The 21,368-nt window shown below is 36.6% G+C and overlaps 1 protein-coding gene and 1 pseudogene across 3 annotated transcripts in view; one reads left to right on the forward strand and one right to left on the reverse strand.

Annotated features, from left to right (window-relative positions):
- LOC148718968 (uncharacterized) overlaps positions 1 to 7,963 on the forward strand; it is an 8,476-nt pseudogene extending 513 nt beyond the window's left edge. Inside the window, exons 2-11 of the transcript XR_015993926.1 lie at positions 685 to 1,053; positions 1,316 to 1,426; positions 1,721 to 1,957; positions 3,209 to 3,387; positions 3,735 to 3,831; positions 4,337 to 4,428; positions 4,519 to 4,682; positions 5,875 to 6,048; positions 6,152 to 6,222; positions 6,518 to 7,963. The product of XR_015993926.1 is annotated as an uncharacterized LOC148718968 (transcript). The remainder of the gene's footprint in view (positions 1 to 684; positions 1,054 to 1,315; positions 1,427 to 1,720; positions 1,958 to 3,208; positions 3,388 to 3,734; positions 3,832 to 4,336; positions 4,429 to 4,518; positions 4,683 to 5,874; positions 6,049 to 6,151; positions 6,223 to 6,517) is intronic.
- Positions 7,964 to 11,455: 3,492 nt separating this feature from the next.
- Positions 11,456 to 18,399, reverse strand: LOC148718969 (uncharacterized). 2 transcript variants are annotated; one of them, XM_088740849.1, is made up of 5 exons: positions 18,085 to 18,399; positions 15,234 to 15,280; positions 13,530 to 13,687; positions 12,714 to 12,901; positions 11,456 to 12,410 (listed from the first exon to the last, which is right to left on the reverse strand). In XM_088740849.1, exons 3-5 carry the CDS (start codon positions 13,562 to 13,564, stop codon positions 11,917 to 11,919), a joined length of 717 nt encoding a protein of 238 aa, XP_088596975.1. In that variant the 5' UTR covers positions 13,565 to 13,687; positions 15,234 to 15,280; positions 18,085 to 18,399; the 3' UTR covers positions 11,456 to 11,916. The 2 variants fall into 2 exon arrangements, with proteins under 2 accessions (XP_088596975.1, XP_088596976.1); XM_088740850.1 differs by lacking the exon at positions 18,085 to 18,399 and having other exon boundaries at positions 15,234 to 15,387.
- Positions 18,400 to 21,368: the final 2,969 nt, after the last annotated feature.

Here is a 21,368-nt window from a genome sequence, read left to right on the forward strand (position 1 = left end):
AATGATGGATAAAACTTTAGATATACGCCGTTTTAGATCTGTGATGATTGTATTTCTTATTTTATCTTTTAATACTTTTTATTTTTATGGAGGACCTCCCTGAAAACCGCGTATTTACGTGACGGGCGCTTCCTCCTTAAAGATTGTTTATTATTATTATTATTATTATTATTATTATTATTATTAATGAGATCAATCGTTTCTCATGCAAAGGTAATGATAAATTGCCAATCATGACTGGAAAAAATTGGGCCCCTGTGCTCATTAGTAAGCTGTAGCCTTTTATCCACCTATAGATCTCGATATCAAGGCAAATCTACTATATTTTCAATGTGTACTTGCATGAGCATGCGCGAATGATGCTATCAACTATACGCAGTAAGGGTACACAAAATGTGAGGAATCACCCTAAGCTTATTTAATAAGGCATTCTTGGGACAACTTGATTTAATGAAGTAAGTGGGGAGTGTAAAGAAAGAGAGTTTATTTTTTATAGGGTTGTACATTTCATTTGCCAGGTCTCAATCTTTGTTAGAAAGAAAGTTGGTGAAATCACAGACTAACTGGCATTTAAAAGAAGGGGTGCTAAATTATTTTAAAAAATTATGGTCATGAATAGAAGAGTTGGAATCTACCAGTATATATTGATGCACATTGTGACTAAATATTATTTTTGTTTCATAGAAGATGACCTCGAAGCTGCACTTGCGAAATGTGAAGAGGTTCTTTCCACATTTCAAATTGCATCTTCCAACAATTGAGAAACACGGATGTCTTAATTGACCTCTAGTTGGGACAACATCAGGAAGGAGCTAATAGAGGCAGTCCTTAGCTGTGAGGGCCTCCCCTCTCCAGACATTTGCAGCATTTGTTTGGAAGGCAAAGTCTGTATACGATGTATGGAGTGCCCAAAACAGTTTATGTGCCATTCATGCGGTGAAAAGGTTCACAAGTCTTTGCCTTTTCATGACAGAGATACATATGTAAATGGGTACTTTCATGCTATTCCCCCAACTGTTGGAGTTGAAGGAAAAGGTTATCACCAAATAATAGGTAATCTCACAATATACAGTGTCCATTTTTTTTAATTATTATTTTCACTTCATATGCTTAATTATACATTTTTTTTAAACCACCATATTCAAATTGAGCTTAGCATAAGCAAGTAAAGGTGGATGGAGACTCATCCAACATGTATTAATTAGCTTTAAAGTCAGAAGTGGTTTCAAAGAGAAATTTATGATGATGATGATTATGTTATATCACAATGCAAAACAACATTTTTAATGTAGCTTTGCTTATCTCTTTTCCTTAGATAAGTCTTTTCCAGTCCCTAATATACCAGATCAATGTTCAAGTTGTAAAGAGGATGGAGTCATACAACAAGTTCCATCTTCTGGTTTCTTAATAATAGTTAATGAAAAAGGTAATAATGTCTGTTTGCTTAAACTGTCCTGGATTTTTCTAATTTCCTGTATCTAATTATTAAGTGAATTAATAAAAGTAATATGGCTTGCTCTTTATCTCAAATTACGTTTTGATATGTCCTTTTATGGTAATCAATTAGATTGTAATGCATCATAAGGAGATTCATTTTATTAAAATTTTAATTAGTTTCACCTTAATTTATTACCTATAGTTATGGGAATTCCTAGTTGAAGCCATTTTACTCTACTTTAATGTTATCATTATCCATGAAGTGAATAATTCTTTTTTTCAGGACAATATGATTTGAACAAAGTCATAATCCAGTGTTCCAATTGCAACAGTATCATTCTATCCTGGTCTCTGATTGATGTTGTACAAGCAGGGTTTTGGTGTGGGAGTCCCACTGACACCAGTTGTGTTTGACCAACAATCATTCAGGTTATGGGATTCAATCCAGAAAAGAATGTCTGGGACATCAGAAAGCTCCTTTATTCATGCACATGAGGATGTATCAGTTATGAAAGGAAGGGTATGCTTTTCTTTAGTTGAATTAATTTTATTTAATTTTCCACTTATGTTTCTGCATAATTTTTTGTACAGTAGTTTATTGAATGGTCAAAATTGTATTCTGACACATTCTTGCTTAACACATATCTTTGAATTGTAATATTTTAGAGACAATGTAGCAAATGTATGGGGTTACATGACTTGCTCTTGGCTCTGACGTAATAATCTGATTGTCTATAGATTTTTCACATATTTTTAAGTTTGGTGCTAGAACATTTCAATGTAATTTTCAGGTTTTAAACCTTGTTTGTTTTTTTTTTAGATTTTTGTGTACATAATGTAGTGGAAATCGTACTTTTGTGCTGTCTGCTGTACTTTATCTAGTATTTACTATTACTGACTGTAGCATTTATGGCGACCAAAATCTAAATTCTAAAGTTCAAGGGCGTGTCGCTCCAAAACGCGGTTAACGAGGTGTTTGGGACTATTTTACTGATCAAAATGACAACCCAAAGTTGACTGTTTGCACGAATCTTTATTCTTGAAAAGCAATCGACCACGAACCACAGTCAATGACGAAAATAACGATTATTCTGACAGTCAATCAATCTATCGAACGATCGATCGTAAACTAAAACAACAATACAATAAAGTTCTATCAATCTAACGAAAAGCCGCGGAATACATGATCAAAGAATCGCATGTTAAATACTGGGCTCTAGAGTCTATAACGAGATTAACAATACAAGTGAAACAGAACAAAAGTTTGGAAACAAATTAAAAGAGTTTGATGACTGATAAACAGCCCATTGTTCTATCTAAATGATGGGCGTTCACTGACTCGCAAATTGGCACGAATTTGGCCTTTGAATCTTAAATCTATACAGATCATTGGAATATTTGTTTGTACATTGTCGCCCAACACTGAAAAGACTGGAGAGGGAAAGACAAAGTTACAAAGGTACTCACATATCGGTCCCGCTTGTGCCAGAGGTTGAGAAAAACGAAAGGGCGAAAGTTTACCAAGGCTATTCAAAACTTACGAAGAACTGATTAAAGGGACGCTACAATTGCCTTTTATATGCGCATGGTGACGCTGAAAGGTCTGATTACAAAACCAATAGAAAAACAGATAAGCATTGTAACTATGTGGCTATCTAAGATCATTCTGAAATTAGTGAACTAATCAATAATCAATCAAAAAAATGAGCCTTCTGGCTAATGTCCTTAACACTGACCCACCTAAATTGATATTTCTATTTTATTTCTTCAGGCACCAACCATCAATCACAGCACATTTAGTACATCTTTTAAAGAGTGGAAATTCTGCCAGTTTGAATTGGGTCATCTGCAAGGTCACAACGGGATTATTTGCCCTACATGTTCCATCTTTCAGCACTCCTGCCATGTTGATGGAAATATGAAACTGTATCGTTACAGTTCATCTGGAGGGTAGGTTTTATTCTAGAGGAAAGGTCTACACAGAACAATGTCAAAAACACCCAACATTTTATCAATGCTCATAAAACTTGTACAATCGAATGAAGGGTGCAAATTTTGTAAATTTTACTTTTATTAGTGGCCTGAATACAAGTGGCTGTTGGTTATAGCATTACTTATATTTTAATTTGGTGTGTTTTGTTGAGTTTATTTATATTAAAGATATATAAAGTTGAGGTTTAATCATTAGGTTAGGCACAATAGTAACTGTTATCATCCATTGTCTTTAATAATAATTATGCAGTTATATCATGAAAAAATTATACATTTTAGCCAGTTATAATTGTTTTCTTCTACAGACAAAGGAGGCAATCACATGAAGATCTTTTTATTGCCAACAAGGGGGATGTTGATAGTCACATGAACAAAGTATATGCAAAGCAGTCCAAATCTAAGGTGTGTATATATGCAGTTTTACTGCGATCATTTTGTACTAAGTTTATAGCCTCTTAGCAAGTTGTGACAAGTTTCTATATTGGTAGGATTGCATGAAATTTTGACTTTTCTGTTACAGTATTAATAGTTATTAAATGCTGCAACAAGGAACAAGACAATATGTGTGGGGAATCACATTGGTGGGCTGCTTCTAATAAGGGTAGAAAGACAGCTAAACTAGATGAGACAGGACTTGAGATCGCAGGCTGCCGGCATGGTTTGGCACAGTGGGCAGTGAACATGGTGTAAAACATTTTATAGATTTTTTCCTATCCAGGGGTACAGTATGAACAATGGAGGTCCATCGGCATTCAACTTAAGGCAATTAGAAAACAGTAAGGACTGACAAATTAGAATCAAACAAATTCACAGAGTTGTAACTAGACCTTAATTAGTCAGTTACTTCATTTTAGTTAATTGAAGTTATAGACATTCAACTGAAAGGAAGGTTATTCATACCTTTTAGATCGTGAGGAGCTCATTACTGAGCATGCTATTGCTTGGAATCAAAGAAAGATCAATGGCATGGCACAGAGTCTGTCAAGACGGTACACTCGGGTCAGTATTTATGCAATATTACTATTGCTAAATAGCTATTAAACACACAAAATTATGTTACCATTTGTACTCACGCTTTATCTTATTTAGATTTGTCCAAACAGCGTGCACACCTCCGCAAAAGATTTCTTCAAACAAGAATAAGCTCTCTTCCCTAATAGATAAGTACAATCAAAAGAAAGAAGGCAATGAAGCTTTGCAAGCTACTGTCTCTGAAGTTATGAAGGGGAATTTCCCATTGGGAAACACAACAGGTAAACTTTGTGAATTTTAGTACTCAATTCAACTTGTCTCTTTTGTTGAGTATTTCAGCTTGTAGCTGTCATTTTTGTTCTAAGTATATTTTCATTCTATCATTGATAAAGTATTTTCTTGTACATTGTACAACTTACTAATTTTATTTATAACATAATTGATCAATTTAGCGTCCCCCATTTGCCCATGGGTGTACGCTGCTGACGTGAGCAAATGCAAAGACTATTTTTCCGCGCGCGATTGTTTTTTCTGGTCACGTAAGATTTGTTAAATAAAAGGGAACTCTTTAGCTACAATGTATCAATGTTATGTTATAAAACAAATGGTAAACACCACAGCGTACACCACTGAGTTATGGATGCACTTGGGAGGTTTGCTAAGCACTCAAGAAGCTAGAGTCGCTCTCGGCTATTGCCTTGAGCGACTCTTATGCTTCTTTCATGCTTAGCAACCTCCTGCGTGCATCCATAACTCAATAGTGTACGCTGTGGTGTTTACCATTTGTTAAATAAGATAAGACACACTTGTGATAGGGGTAGCTTAGTAGCTACGGTCATTGTGTTGGTGTCTTTAGAAAGACACTATGCTCCAGCACTGCCCTTCTCAAGCAAATTGTACCAGCAAACTGTTCACAACTTCTAATAGATCAGGCCTCTTCCAAGGTGTTGCGTTTTTTCCTACCTCTGTCTAACCTGAGCACGCAGGACATTAAAATCAAGAACAACAACAACAACAACAACAACAACAGCAACAACAACAAGCCGCTTATTTTCTTTCCTTTTAAAATGTTATTTTGCAAATAGTAAATGCTAATCTAGGCGGGCCATTGATTGCTTATGCATAAAACTAGATCAATTAAATAACATTAATAACAATTAAGATTTAGTTACATGTAATATTATTATAATAGTTTCTGCATATTAAGATTGCTAAAACAAAATGAGGGGAGAATAATGAGAGAAGACACTGATTTTAATTACATAAAGTTTCCTGTTCTTGAATAATCTCGTGTTTAATAAGAAAGCAATTTTCTTTGTCCAGCATTCTTGGTTATTCATTTTTAATTCTAGCCTTGAAAGACTTTTTGGGTAGCTCTCTTAGAGTGCGTGGTATCTCATTCCAAAAACTGGCACCAATTATTGAGAATGCATTGTTTTTGTAATTCAAGTCAGTTTTCATTCGTCCATCTAGGTACACCAATGAGAATCAAGAAATTCATCGTTGAAAAACATGAAATGATCACGAGATGGGATGAAGAAATTTCTCTCGTAAAAAAAGAGATGGCAAACTTTGTAGCGTTCTACATGAATGTTACTACTCCTCGGCTTGAAAGGATTGTTGTGGAGTTACAGGATAAGTTAGCGCGTGAGCATGTCATAACCATTAGTCTTTCCTGTTCTTAACATTAACAGTTTGCTTAATAGAAAATAATCTTGATAAAGCGTTCTTGTTCTTTTTCCCTGTCAAGATCCTAAAAGCAGTTCAGACGTACCACGCGACAACAACGAAGCATCTTTGCAACCCGAGATGGAAGAAAATGTAATTACCTTTATCTTTGTGTTTACTTATTTACTTGTTTATTTATTTATCTACTTACGTACTTATTTATTTCTTTATTTCTTTAGTTTTCACACTATCCTTTGCTTCACAACTGCAGTACATTTCTTACTCTTTTGCAATACATTGTGCACTCTTTTACAATAATGTGCTTACACTTTGCTTTACACTACTCTGCGTCCATGGCATACCATGCAAACATTCAGACACACTATCTAAAAGTAACGTAGCATCAATATTTCTCTCTGCGACACCCTCTTTCTTTTCATGTGTCTAGGAGATGAAGTACAGAAGTTGTTCAATGAGTGCTGTGGTTCTTCAAGGAAAGTTGAGTTGTACCAAAAAGGGAATTGCCTTTTGCAAGAGTCAGATTTGTTCTGCAGCTACCAAGTTCAAAGCTGCATTAAGTGGTAAGGACTACGAGGAATGTCTGCCTTTGGAAGAGGGTGCAGAAAATGATGATGACGTTGACGTTGACGACAGCACGTACGACAGCGCTGGTGATTGTTCTGAAGATGAAATCACCTTTAATTACAAAAACGTACCAGGTGCGGGAATTAACGTTGTGGTACTTGGTGAAGGAATTCCCCATTGCGATACATTTTCATGGAAATTTGCTGTCGAAATTAGCCAGTCAACGCTCGACGGCAGAAACGGCAGTTCGGCTTGTATTGTAATAGCTTTGATCTTTGCTCATGGAGTGTGGCATGAGCGGCTCGATCTCCAACCTACGCGTGAACTATCTCCTCTGTGGGTTATGTTACTCTGTGCATCAATCAGGGTGGGAAACCGCCTTTATGACCGCTGTCAACACAACCTACCTCAGCATTTTCTTTCAGCCTCAGAGGCAGCCACTGTCGCAGAACAATGTGTGAGTGTGTCCGTGCATTCGCCCTTGGCTAGACGAGTTTGTGATGACCATGCTCCTACAACTCTAGTGCACCAGTTATCAGCACTGTGTGATGGCTTCCACGGAAATGCAGCTCTACTTATAGCCAACGAGAAGATTGTTCTCTTCTTACCACTAGCTGGTCAATCTATTGCCTTGGTGGACAGTCATCGTCATGGTGACCTTGGTGCCCAAATATTACTTGGTTATCAAAAAGTCGTTTAGAGCGATTTGTAGTTGCGTGCCAGAAAGTGCTCGATTTAAATTATGATACTTATTGCAATCTGTCGTTTATTTATTTTTAGGCCAGGAGAAGTCAGACTTGATCATATCTCCATTTATAAGCCTAGTACGCTCTATGGAACTTGTATTGAATTTTTATTTATTTCAGCGTGTTTTAAAGTCGCATTATATACATTTTAAGTATTATAATATCATTATTAACAATAAACAATGCAAAGAGGGTTGCGGCAACAATTATTGGCATTTTGTATCAAATAGTGAGGAAAGGTTTCTCCCCTACTTTTGTTTGAGGGCGATATATTCCGTGAGTTGATCATCGGTCTTGAATATTAAAAATAAAGTATGTTGTATTTATTAACCATAATTCTATTTTTTTTAGTTTTGTCTCGGAATGCTTTTATTGATTCCCATTTTCTTTAATGTTTCTAACTGTAACGGTGACATCGTGCAGCGAGGAGGAAAACAAGCAACATTTGCAATATTTTGTTCAGTGCACCTGCCTCCCGGCTGACTACAATTTCCAAGTAGACTGTAAATTTCACGTTCACTTTAATATCAGCATTTTTAAAATCGTCTATTTCACTTCAAAAACGTTCCTTTTATTTTGTTATAACAAGATGGACAAGCCCTTTGGGGTTAACAAGAACAGTGAGAGCCACTTGAAGTGTTGGACGCACTTTACAACAGGTTTCAACCGTTATTGAACTCATGTTTCAAAACCTGAAATTGTCTCCGACGAAAGTTTCTCGTGGTTATCCCTTGTAATATACCATCGACATGTTGCAGTTTTTATTTTCTTTGGAACCCTGTGGATCGTTTCTCTGAGGCCCCGGATACTTTTTGGTTCCGCAAAGCCGTTTTTAGGCAATCTGGGGAATACGCCTGAAACTCCTTGTATCAAGACAAGCTCTGTTCATATTAACAATATGTGAATAAAACAGCTTTGTAATAATAGGGTTTAGGATTTTGCCACAGCTTTTCCGAGCGAGAAAACTGTTCGGGACCTTCGAGAAAGGGGCCCGTGACCCGAGGCACTACATGCTGGAAAGCCTAGTTTTTGTAAAAATCTACCCCGTAAACTCTCATTTCTTTTCATCGTGTAGCCGTTATTATACCAAAGGGAAGCTTGCTTTTTCCCCTGTAAGCGGTCAATTTACAACGTGAACTGACAACCTTTCTAGACTCTTGCAGATCCGTTGATAGGTCGATGATAAACAACCGTTTTCGATTTCTGTTAGAATTCGGTTGGGAGAAGAGGTCTGCATATTGCAATTTTTTAGCCTAATATACTCAATGAGCATTTCACAACGGTTGGACGAAAATTAGCTCATCAGTTACCTCCAACTCCAAAATGTTTAACTGATTTCTTAGGGAAATGTAGATCACGCGTCTCATACTAATTTTTTCAACTATCACTCCGGTTGAAACTGGACTGGAAATATTACCTATTCCCACCAATAAGTCACACAGCCTCTACTCCTGCCCCACTCGGATATTAAAGTGTACAAGTGACGTTCTACGTCATGTCGTAGCAGAAATCTTTAATTTGTTTATATCACTTGGAACATATACAGCCAAAATTAGATGTGAAAAATCGCCCATACTTGAGGAAGATATGAAACTGAACCAAACAATTACAGGCCCGTATCTTCATTGCCTAATTTTAAGAGAATTTTGGAAAATTTTCATAAATGAAGAAGACATTTTTTTATCGCTCTCAACGCGAATTCCGCGAAGAGTATTCATCCTTAAATCACTTGATACTTACAGCAAAAATATATTAGACTCTCTTCTATAAGTGAGCAAAATTTCATGGCTTAACCATTACTGGTTACAAAGTTATAGTCACAGTCATAGCACGTGATCCATTTTTAAACCATTTTGCTACTTCTTACCATCGTAGTTCTGTTTTGTGTCATTGAAATCTAATAATATCTACAGCTTGCGAATGTTTCTTTTTTTATATACTAGTGCGCCAAATTTCATGGCTAAGCCGAGCAGGGTTTAAAAGTTACAGTTGTTCAAACGAGTGGACCCCTGTTTAAGTCCGCCATCTTGGATTTTTTTAAATTAAAAAATTCATAAAAAATTCAGCTTTTATCATTTTTTCATGAAACTTACGCCAACGTAATTAGCATGATAAGTAATTTACGAATATGGCAAAAAAAAGAAATGAATTTTTTGAACTTTTTCGACTTTTTCCTCATGTCGTACCTCTGTTGAACATTAATGAAATCACCTCATACTTACAACAACTATTTTAGATCAAACCTTAATATATACGTGGACCAAATTTGGTGGTCTAATCATGAACGGTTGCAAAGTTACGGGCGTTTAAGTGAGTCTAGGTTTTTAGGCCTTGGGATTGGTACCAACTGACAAAGTCCAGTTGTGTCCTTATAACTCACTCTTGAAATTTTCACTAAGGCCAGCATATAGAAAATTTTTAAAAAATCTTTATTCGTAAGAGTTGAGAGCTAAAATTTTCAGAGAGGATTTGCATAGTGCTGATCATTACGTGTAGCAATTCTCTCATGATTTGAACAAGAATTTTTGATTTTAGAGCTGTTTTAGTTCTACCACTCCCCTCGTGGTTCATACGCGCTCTTTTTCTGAACTTTCTGGCTTCCAGCGCCTGCCCGCGTAAGGGTTAGGAAACTTGAAATATACCAAATTGTTGCTCTATTAAAGAGCTTTCTAATGGTATATAATATGTTGTTGCTTATTAAAATACCACGTCAAAAAAGTGCAATAACCTCGTTGTCAATTTCCCCTCCTCTCCTGGAAGTCTTTCTCCTTTTTTGAGCATTTTACGCACATCGTAACTCTCTGGAAATGTTATGAAATAACTTGATACTTACAGCAACAATATATTAGACTCTCTTCTATAAGTGAGAAAATTTCGTGGCTTAACCATGACTGGTCAGGCCAATGCTACCCCTTGGCAAAAAAATCCAAGATGACGGACATGAAAAGGGGTGCTCTCATGGGAACTGCTATAACTTCCTAATCTGTCAAGTTGGCTATAATTAGCCTTACTCGGAGCCTAGAGCATTTTGCTTCACTTTGCATTTTAGACCCAGACTGATTGCAACCCAGACATGCCAAAATAGACTGACTTCACAGCCGTGTTCTGGAAACCCTTCGCAATTTGGGTTGTCTTAATTAACATTGAAGAGAGCTAAAATTTTTTGAAGAGAATAACAATATTTTGAACACCGAAAGTATAACTTTGACGTTTGAGAGGTTGAAGTAAAGGTCTGTCAACATGAGCGGTCTTGTGTAAGAAAATTGTGTAGGATAAAAACAAAGTAGCCTCAATTTGGCAAAAAAACATATCTACTATTATTAAAAACTGGATCATTGGATAATGGAATGCAAGACTTTTTATTGGCTTAGCTATTATGGTATATGATCCAATATACCATAATCTGATATCTGTACATTGTAACATCGGGTTTCTTCTTACAAAATAAAGTCGAGATTTGTTTGTCTTAGGGGCGTTTTTTTTAATAAAACAATTATTCCCCTCGCGCCTCGTTGGCCATCTATCATCTCATATCCAACGCGCGCTCGTGGAATAATTGTTAAATATTTGTCCTTGGGCACCATTTCTTCCTCATAGAGTCGTTTTATCCGAGCGTCGCACTCGGAAAACCATTCCCTTCTTGGAGCGGATAATTTCCGTTGACAAATATTAGTGCAAATTTTGCTGAAAATGGGCGTTGTTTATATGTTGCTTTTTTGATTATGCATCCCGAACCTAACAGATCCCCGTCAAATGATAGCAATTATTTACAACCTATGCGCTAATAACTGCGTCACGTATTTTCTCTTGTGCAGTTCAAAGGCAGTATATCTAGGTCAAATGCTGGCAAAATATCTACGGTGGAAAAGAGACTGTTAATAAACGGGCTTCTCTGCGAATTAGCGACTGCGTTAATTGTTTTCCATCGGATACAAACCAAATGCTGTGTAGCGAGGCTGGATGAATGAACAAAAACGCTATAAAAAGGGCTTTTTGGTTTGTGTGCGGGTTGGAATTCCTATTCCCGGAGATGTACACAAGCAATCACTACTTCATTACTCAAGAACCTCTTTTTAATCAAGCTTTACTCATTTGTCACTAACATTTTTTGATCTGTGGTATGCACGTAACACTACTTTGTCTCCCGCGATATACTTTTCGCACCTAAACAAGTTGGAAATAGGTAAGACAAAGAAGATCCCTTTCTGTAGATGACTGTTCTCTTCAGGATCGCCCAAAATTACTGGTGCTGGCACAGTTGGCGTTTTTATGTAAGTAATTAAAATACAAGCAAACCCTCTTTCAATTTTATGGCCATGAAGCGTCACACAATTTTCGTCTACAATACCAACAGAGAGAGTCTCGTCATCAACAACATAAACCACTCCATTACCCTCCTTTGCTGCTACTTGCCCATCCCCAGCGTCACCTACCAGACTCCCACTGCTATTTGTCGCTGTGTTCACATCAGTCACTTAGGTACACCCAGCTCCACTTGGCTGACATGCATTGCCACCTAAGGCACCACCCACACCAGCCACCTGACCACGACGCGCACCACCTGCCTAACTGCCATTGCCAATTGCTGCACCCCCACTTCAGCCACTTGCCCACAACCAGCACCGACATTCACACCAGCCATCTGCCCATGACCCGCACCACCTGCCTGACTCTCCTTACCAATTGCTGCACCTTCCACTCTAGCCATTTGCCCATACCCATGCCCTGCGCTATATGCCTGACTCCCATTGCCAATTGCTGTACCTCCCACACCAGCCATTTGTCCATACCCAGCACCAACACCCACACTGGCCAACTGCCCATGCCCCACACCACCTGCCTGACACCCATCTAGTCCCCCAGTCTGATCTGCTGGATTCTCTGTGGTACCATTCCCACCTTCTGGTGCGATACCAGTATAAATTACGGACATTGTATCATTTCCAAAACTGACAGTAACCGATGGATCGTCAGGGTCATCATCCATGGCATTATCCCTGCCATGAACGTCTACACAGAAAAATAACGTTTAAAGTATAAGTAATTTTCCAAAAAAATCTAAACTATATTCAATTAGTGCATTTTGTCCATCTTAACGTGATAATTTGCTACCTTTTCTGTGTTGGTCAGCTTTGTAAGGGACAATACTATAAAAAAATTGCAAGACACTCCTATACCTCCTTTAGAAAATCAGTTGAATAGGACATGACATGTAAGACTTGCAACCCCAGATCTCAAGGACTTTTCTTATCACTGGGATCTATCATTATTATCAATATCGTTATTTTTATCATTATTGCTAATTTTACTTACCTTTGGCAAATTGTTTGAAGAGCTTTGTGGTTACTCGACCATATTTTGATGCATTGCTTTTATCCGACCACACAAATTTTAGCCCAGCACCAGGTGTGCCATAAGTATGTACAGATGTACCAGTACCATGTTTATTGAAGTACAAAACAACAACATCCCAACCATGATGTTGATATAAAAACATTTGCCTGAAAAACAAACAACATGAAATATTCTCATTAGCATTTCTGAATATATATCACATTGCAGCAAATAAAATAAGGTCATAGGAAGTAGAATAGAGAGTTACAAGCCAGGAATTTACAGTTGAGGTGCTTTTTAATGCTCTATCATTTTCATTTTCATCATCACCATTATGGTATTTTTTAATATTTCTGTTGTTGTTGTTACTGTTGTTATTATTATTATTATTATTATTATTATTATTATTATTATATCATAATTATTATTATTATTAAATGTTCATCATTGTTGTCATCATTGCTAATATCTGGACTCAAAATATATGAATGCTAGTAAGCCAAATCTAAAAGCATCAACAAACAAGTACTCAGTGCAGCAACATTTGTCAAGTAAATATGTATATAGGGATTTAAATATAAAACCTTTCATTAATTCTGAAATTCATTTAATGAGGACAAAAAATGGGCCAATGGTAGCTTTGAGCAGAAGCCAAAATGAAAATACACGTAACTGTTGCTTGTTTGTGTGTGGAAAAATTATAATATAGCAACTATCTGCTAGTGGATTTATTTGAAGACTGACTGTTATCATAATGATTGCTATCATTTATTAAATGCAGTATTTATTTATTACCCGATACTCCAACAGCTTCCTTTGTTGGGTGACATGTGTTTTATTTTTTGTGCCAGTTTTTCCCAGTCAGATCGTTTGATTTGGAATGCTGCGCCTCATCCTTCAATCTTGCAACTTTTGGATGCATTGTAATTCATGCCACCACACATGCTACATTTCTGTAATAGAATAATAAAATGACAAAAATTTCTATTAATTTTCATATTGCTGCTTTAAATTAAGTACAGGTGTACTATAAAACTAATTTTCTGTTCGTGTGGCATTGAATCCTGCTATCTTGCCGCTCTTAGGCCAGAGTGCAAATGTGATCAGTAAATGTTGATAGAACGTTATAATTAAGTACAGTTAAAGGTATAGTTAAAGGTAAGTTTAAAATAGATCAATTAATAATTGATCTGCTTTAATAATATTTGGCAGAGAAAATTACATTTGAGGGATTCAACTGCAATATTTTTGGCCTAATAACAGACACTGTAGCCATATTCAATAATGAAGGCTTGTGAAAGTTCTAGAAAAAATGGTTTCTCAGAAAACATTAAAAAAAGTTTTTTTAAAAAAACTTTGAACGAATTATTCAGTATTACCAAGGCTGTGCTCTTGCAGTGCCCGGTGGCCCCTGGCGCCTTACTTTTGCTCTTGGGCGACTCGGAAATTTTAGTTTTTTCATACAAAGCATATGCTGGGCACCCTGGATTACACAGTTTCAGAACACTGGGTTCCATTCAATTTTCCTTAGAGCACAGCCTTGATTACTATTATTATTATGTTACTAGGTGAGTTTTAACTGAATGAAAAAATAATTTTTATTTTTTGTTATTTTTATTTAAATTTAATTACTGCTAACACAAAATACATACAAAATACATACAACACAAAATTGCATGGTAAAAAAACAGCTGCACAATTGCCCTTATCCTAGTTGTGACCATTTTAGTCACCCTACAGGAAGGCTATAATTTTGCAGTTATAGCAAATAAACTATAGATAATTTATAATAAATTTAGTATTTATTTGTGATCACAGGTGTAGCCTTTAAATACTCCACCCATAGGAACAAAGAGTGTGATTGTGTGAGTGATTGTGATCACAGGTGATTAATAAATAGTTACATTCAGCAAATACAAATTTTCACTCCGGCAACTTTAACTACATTTATTTAAATTATAGTTGACAATTATGGCCTCTTATTAAGAAAGAAAAATTAACCTACTACAGAAGGTTTGGTAATTAGGTGAGGGTAACTTTGTCTGAGAAAATGTTACAGGGGTCAAGGAAAGGTGTCTGTTGTTCATTTAACAGGTGTCTGTATTAGGCAGGCAAATGTACATAAATGTTGTAGTTTTCGCCTAGAAAAACAAAATAGTTGAACATGTATTAAAACTGTCTTGTATCAAGGGCGGGGTTCTGCTGAAAAGGTGATTTGATATGATTATCTTAAAATATCCAAATTTAATATTACTATCATTTACATTTCCACAGTATTCAAAATCTATAAAGACCCCTTAATTACGTTATGAAGTGGGGGAGGGGAGGGGGAGTTAAACAGTTCTCACTCAAAAACAACATACTTCATTGAAATGTAAATTATTTTTTAACAATCTATGAAACAAACAGAAATGAAAGCATTTAATCTAAATAACCATTTAAGCATTTAATCTGAATAACCTAAATAACCTTTAGATGTAAGCTACTAGATATTCATACCTTGAATGGTCTTTTAGTTGGCCTGAAAACCTCTTCAGAATTTAAATCTGAAATTAAAGAAAATTATGTACATGTGATGTTCCTAATCATTTTCAAAAAAAGTTCCTAGGCATCTTCATATTGGTATATTAATTACTTTAAATGGTGCCTGTAAAAGCACTCTGTACAGTACAGGGAGCTTAGACCAGATTGGGCCTAAATGCAAAATCTGAAGTTAAAAACCCAACTAATGATTGCAATTTCCTGTTGCTGTCAATAATAATTATGGCAACAGCTAACAAACCTTGAAAAACAGAAAGAAGCAAAATAGCTTGAAAACTACCAGTCACAACTGACAGATGTGACCTTTTGACCTGGTTGAAGTGAAGCTTTGTTTCCAGAGAGGTCTGCTAGCTAAGATGATTGTCAGCAGTGAAAAATCTAACCATTGTTTTAGGTCTGAATTTCAGAGTATGCAAAATATGTTACTGAAAACTGCAAAATAAAGTGTAGCACAGAACCCCTGTGTAATTTAAAGAGTTCCTCTAATTGTGTATATTCCAGATGGCCATGCAGACTGCAAACCAAAACAACTTCCATGAAGGAGGCATTGAAGGACTATTTCCTGGCACAACATAACATGTCGGATGGAGGTAACCTGCAAATCATTAGCATTATATCTAGGAGATAGGGAGCTGTGAGAAGTATAACTAAGCCACTTCAAGCTACCAAAACTGAGATTAATAGCTCATTTAATAGCTCATGAAATTTGGCCTGACTATAGAGCTCTTTACCAACCCATTATAACAAAGATTACTAAAGTTTCTGACCACATTTCAGACAATAAAAATAATGTAATATGAACCCTAGCAAATTTGTTGTAACCATTCAACAGCTAGTAAATAGAATAGAAATAACACAAAAAAATTACCATGTCATTGCACGGATTTAATTTGGCCTTGTCTACACTAATTGAGTTTTTATTGATGCATTTCTGTCTGACATTGTCCACACTAGTAGTGATACTTTTTTGTAGGTTAAAATTAGATCAGGCATATTGGTTACTTTACGTTTTGGTTACATTATTGGTTACTTCACGTCACGTGGTGCAAAATCACAGGACAGTTATCATGCAATAACCCCTGTCTGTGTTGATATTTGTCCTCCGATTTTTTCCGTAAAAAGAAACATAGTCAACACAAGAGTGTCAACTTTTCCGTTCTCCTATTTACATGGAAGGAAACCAAATTCGTTTTTTTTTGCTTGTATGAATCACGTGCATTCGCCATCAGATCACCACTGGCTTTTTCACTGTGTTCACGTGCAGTTTAATTGCGATGTGAAAATTAATGGGAGGGTTATAAAATAAATAACCCCACTCTGGCTTGCTGGCATGTCGGCTGATAATGTTCTCAGCTGGAGGATTGCCCTCAGAATTTCATATTTGCCCTCGAAGCTTTGCTTCGCGGCCAAATATTCATTTTTCGGACAATCTCTCAGCTGCGGACATTATCAGCTGACATACCAGCAATCCGAAGGGGTTTATTTACTAAATATACCCCATTCGATTCTATATCTATCGCCCAATTTTATAGACAAGACAAAACAAATGAACAAAGTCAAATTTTCAGGTCCAACTTTTTAATAAAATCTGTGTATCTTTTTAAACAGTGTGAAAAAGAAACACCTTCTCAACCAACTGTCCATTCTTTAGTAATTTGAATATATCAACAAAGTTGAAATGGTAAATTGGCCACCATTACAATTATAAAAGGTGACGTTTCGAGCGTTAGCCCTTCATCGGGGCGAATAGAGGAATTGTGGGTTGTGTGTGCTTTTAAAGGTAGAAAAAGGAGCTACATGATTGGTGGGAACATGGCAACGAGAAAAATTTATTTGTGTTTTTCTCGTTGCCATGTTCCCACCAATCACGAAGCTCCTTTTACACGTAAGTACAAAATTTAATGGCTTTGCCATTTTCCAAGTTAAAAATGATGTCCAGAGTATTGAAAATATTTGGTTATATCAACTATGTTGTTAAATTGTAAATTGGCCACTGTAATGACTAAAAAAGTTGACGTTTCGAGCATCGGCCCTTTGTCATTCGCTCTGACAAAGAACCAACGCTAGAAACGTCAGCTTTTTTACTCGTTACAGTGGCCAATTTACAATTTCAACTTTGTTGATATAACCAAATTACCTTGTTACCCCCACCAACGCAGCAACACAGTTTCTTTTGAAACTTTCAGCCTTTATTGAAAATATTGGCAAACATAGCCCTACCACTCATACATCAGGGTAGAGAAAGATGGAAATTGCATTGATGAAAACAATATATTAGCTCATGGCCTTTTATTTAATTAACTTTGAACCCCTTGCTATCAGTTGTGAGTGAGACAGTGCGAACTCAAATTGACAGCTTTCCCACGTGTGCAACTATTAGCGTACGAATGATGCCGAAGTATCGGCCTCGCTTAAAAGGAGATGGTATTCTATATATTTATAGAAAACATATGGACTACTGATCAAACAAAAATTCGAAAATATGTTCAAAGAATACAAAAGCCATAACGTTGACAACCTCAGTGTAATTTTTGCGGCGGCTATTTTGGCGACCCCAGTCGAGAAGAAACCCGCAGATAAAACCGTCGACTGCAATTTAAGCACTTGAGAATTTTATGTATTTCTCTAGCATTTACCAGGGCACTCTAAACTTACATTTTGTTGAGAACCTTAAAGCTGAATGTTAATTGGAAAATTGGAATGCTTGAAAAATATATGTATCCTTCGCAATCACGTACTCATGAATATTCACCAGCATCTAATGTCTGAATAATTCATAACTTAATATACTAAAACAATGTTTACTTACCTTCCACGACAGCGGACGCCATGAATCAAAATAATAGCCCGAAAAAAGCGAGGAAAGCGAACACAAGTGACCGAATAAGGCACCTACGACAGCACCGAAGAAATCGAAATCACCCGGGAAAATCATCTCTCAATAGATCTGGTACTCAGGGTTCACCGGCCTCACGGTCATCTCGATGTTGAATGATTATACTTCATTTTGTCACATTTGAGAAGTTATGATAATCCTTCATTCGGGAAGGAGATCGTGTTGATCTGGCTGACTAGCATAGGTCAGCGGTCCTAACGAGTCCTCAGTATGTGGCCAGCGGTAGTCCCTTCAAGCATCTTCATAGATGAGGCAGGAAAGGAAGAGTGCTATTTACAAAACTCACGATGCAGTCTCAGTTCGAGCAACTTAAAGAACTCAACCAAAAGTTTTTCAATTTCCGCACCCATTAAGTGTTCCCTTATACTCGAAACCTATTATCATAAGGTTTCTTTGTACCAAAACCAAACGTCGTATGACCGGCATGTAATGTAATTATATTCCGTGACATTTTCTTGCGTTGTTAATGAAAAACGTGTTGTTAGTGCTGAGTCGGGAACAGCCTAACATCTTAGGCTACAGTCTGATCCAGTTCGGCGTATCTACTATGATTCATCTGCTTGCTTGCCCAATCTCGTCGTCGCCAATCCGCCTTTCAATTTTCTCTCTACTCAACAAGTGGTTCCAGAAATTTGTCTTTTATTATACAGATTTAATATTCTTTAGGCCCAACTTTACTGAGGATAAAAAGGTCAAACTGTAGCAATCTTTGAAAAGGATATTTTTAGACATACGAGCGTCACGCTATGGGCCATGCTAACGCTAGAACGAGCTTTTTGCTTGTGAATTTTTTCTTATTACGTTTCAACAATCGAGTTGACGAGCGAACTCCCCAATCCTAACGCAGAAAAAAATGTTAGGAGACAAAACTATAATTCATTTGTATCTCAACGAACTATTATGAGGTAATTCCTTTAAATTTAAAGTTGAAAACATCTTGTTCTGCTCACGAAGTTACCTCGAAGAGCTATCAAGACATAACTCCTTTAAATTAAGAGTTGAAAACGTCCTTTTCTGCTTAACAAGTTACCTCGACGAGCTATCATGACATAACTCCTTTAAATTTAGAATAGAAAACATCCTGCTCTGCTCATGAAGTTAAGCTAAAGGGAATGTTCTATCGTCAGTGAGCACAAGAGAAACTACGTTCGCATGAATCATAATTCACGATGGACCATTTCCCCTTCAGCAATTGCGGAGATTTCGGCCTTTATAAAACACGCAACACAAGCGAATGTACTTTAAAGTTTGAAAATCGCCAGAAGAGAGAAATAGAGTGAGGAAGAAGAAGAAGAAGAAGAAGGAGTGACTAGAAAACTTGACTCTACGTATCATGACAGCAAGCAAAATGGTACGATAAAACTGAGATTTTATTGTAAATTTGTAAGATCATACGATATGTATAATTTCAGAGCTGAGCAAAGAGTTTCCAGCAGTCTGATAGGTCGAGCGGTTCCTTATATGACGCTATATAAACCGCTCCACGCGGTTTATATAAAATGTTAAAATAAAATGTTAATAAATGTCACTAAAATGTTATGATTTTAGAAATATCTCTTTTGTTCAGCTCTGAAATTATACTAAAACAATTATTCGCCTCAGGTTCGGTTAATATTGTCGAATAATCCCCTTGACTTCGTCTCGGGGATTATTCGACGATATTCCCCGAACCTGAGGCGAATAATTGTTAAATATTTATATATTCTTATCATCTCTCTTCAAAGGTCCCAATTTTGTTCGTGTTTTTTATCTCCATCGCTTGTTTATGCGATCCGACATCTTCATATCCTGGTAAGTGAACTCAAAGTTGTCACCTGTCCATGAACATTTAAATTTTTTAAAAGTCAGTATTAAAATATTGTAGCAATTAACTGTAAGGCAGACTACTTCGCTTAAAAAAATGTTCTGCTTTGTTAAAATGAAAGGAGCTTCTAAGTTTCCGTGACGTTCGTGAACTTGACAGTTTCGCGAGTATGAAAGCTTCCCTTGCTAGCAAGTTTCAAAGGGGTTAACTGGTTGCTGTAAAACGGTCAAAATTAAGTCGTTAGGCGTAAAAGTTGACGAATTTCACATGTTAGTCGCAAAAAATTAACCGTAAAAATTTTTCCTATCTATGATGTTTCATTTGTGAAATTAAGTGCCAAAATTCATGAATGTTTCATTTACATTATGAGTCCATTCCAATTGTTGCGGTACCATAATTACTTTCAATTGTTTTAAGAACTATTTCTTGTAATTTCGGCTTTGACCGTCAATAATCCTCTTGTTCTTCGTTTCATTTTTATCAGCATCAGTCTCGCGGCGAGAAGCACCTTCTCTTCCGTATTTTTAAAAAATATTTTCCTGTTCTTTTGCAGTCCAAACTTTTTCTTTATGTCCACGTGACTCTTTTCGTCCGACTACCAATTGCAGATCTGTGGATTGGGTCCTTAAATGCAAATATCAATCACCTCGCGCACATCAGGTCTCTTTAAGATGCCACAGCGGTATATGTTCAGGCGGTGTTGGTCTGTTTGATCGCAGCAGATTTTGCTGTGAATTCACATGTCCATGAAAAGTTTCCTTGTTTGAAGTGATTTCAGATTTTTGGTTGTTTTTGTTTTTATATCTAAGTGTAAAATCGATTTCGTGCAATAATTGTTACTTTAGAAAGATGTATACATGTGCAATAAAATGCTCTGTCAAGCCATAAGAGGTTCTTGATCCTTTCAACTCAGGTAGTGATGAGCGTGTAATTTCTTCCTGTTATCCAGCAAACTGGTCAGGGGAACAATATGTACTCATTGACTGAGTAGGAGGGCTGGACAGGAAAATATTTGGGTCGAGGTCATGACATTCAGACCGGACGCAGCGAGGTCCGTGCCTCATGACCGAGAGCCAAAACATTTTCCCGTCCGACCCGACCAAACTCAGTCAATAAGCATTTATGATGGGACCACAAAGAGTTACAAATTTCAACTTAACTATGACGCGATAGACGGGTACACGCAGTCACACAAGCACACACACACACACACACACACACACACACACACACACACACCCACACACACACACACAATTCTGCGATTAAAACTTTTTTCTTTACGCCTGTTCTAACGGGTTACATGATCATCAAACGTATCGCCTGGAGGGATTTATCGAAAAAGAGCATCGTACTCCCTCAACTTATTCATAGATATATTTCAAAATTAACA

The sequence above is a fragment of the Stylophora pistillata genome, chromosome 12, assembly GCF_964205215.1.
Source record: "Stylophora pistillata chromosome 12, jaStyPist1.2, whole genome shotgun sequence".
Taxonomy (NCBI): Eukaryota; Metazoa; Cnidaria; class Anthozoa; order Scleractinia; family Pocilloporidae; genus Stylophora; species Stylophora pistillata.

What these genes read in the sequence shown, in the direction of transcription:
- LOC148718969 (XM_088740849.1), bottom strand. Translation starts at nt 13,564, where the DNA reads ATGTCACCCAACAAAGGAAGCTGTTGGAGTATCGG. An exon ending in GGAAGCTGTTGGAGTATCGG is followed by an intron (nt 12,902 to 13,529) that starts GTAATAAATAAA and finishes TTTGTTTTTCAG; the next exon opens with GCAAATGTTTTTATATCAAC. An exon ending in CTTCAAACAATTTGCCAAAG is followed by an intron (nt 12,411 to 12,713) that starts GTAAGTAAAATT and finishes TTTTCTGTGTAG; the next exon opens with ACGTTCATGGCAGGGATAAT.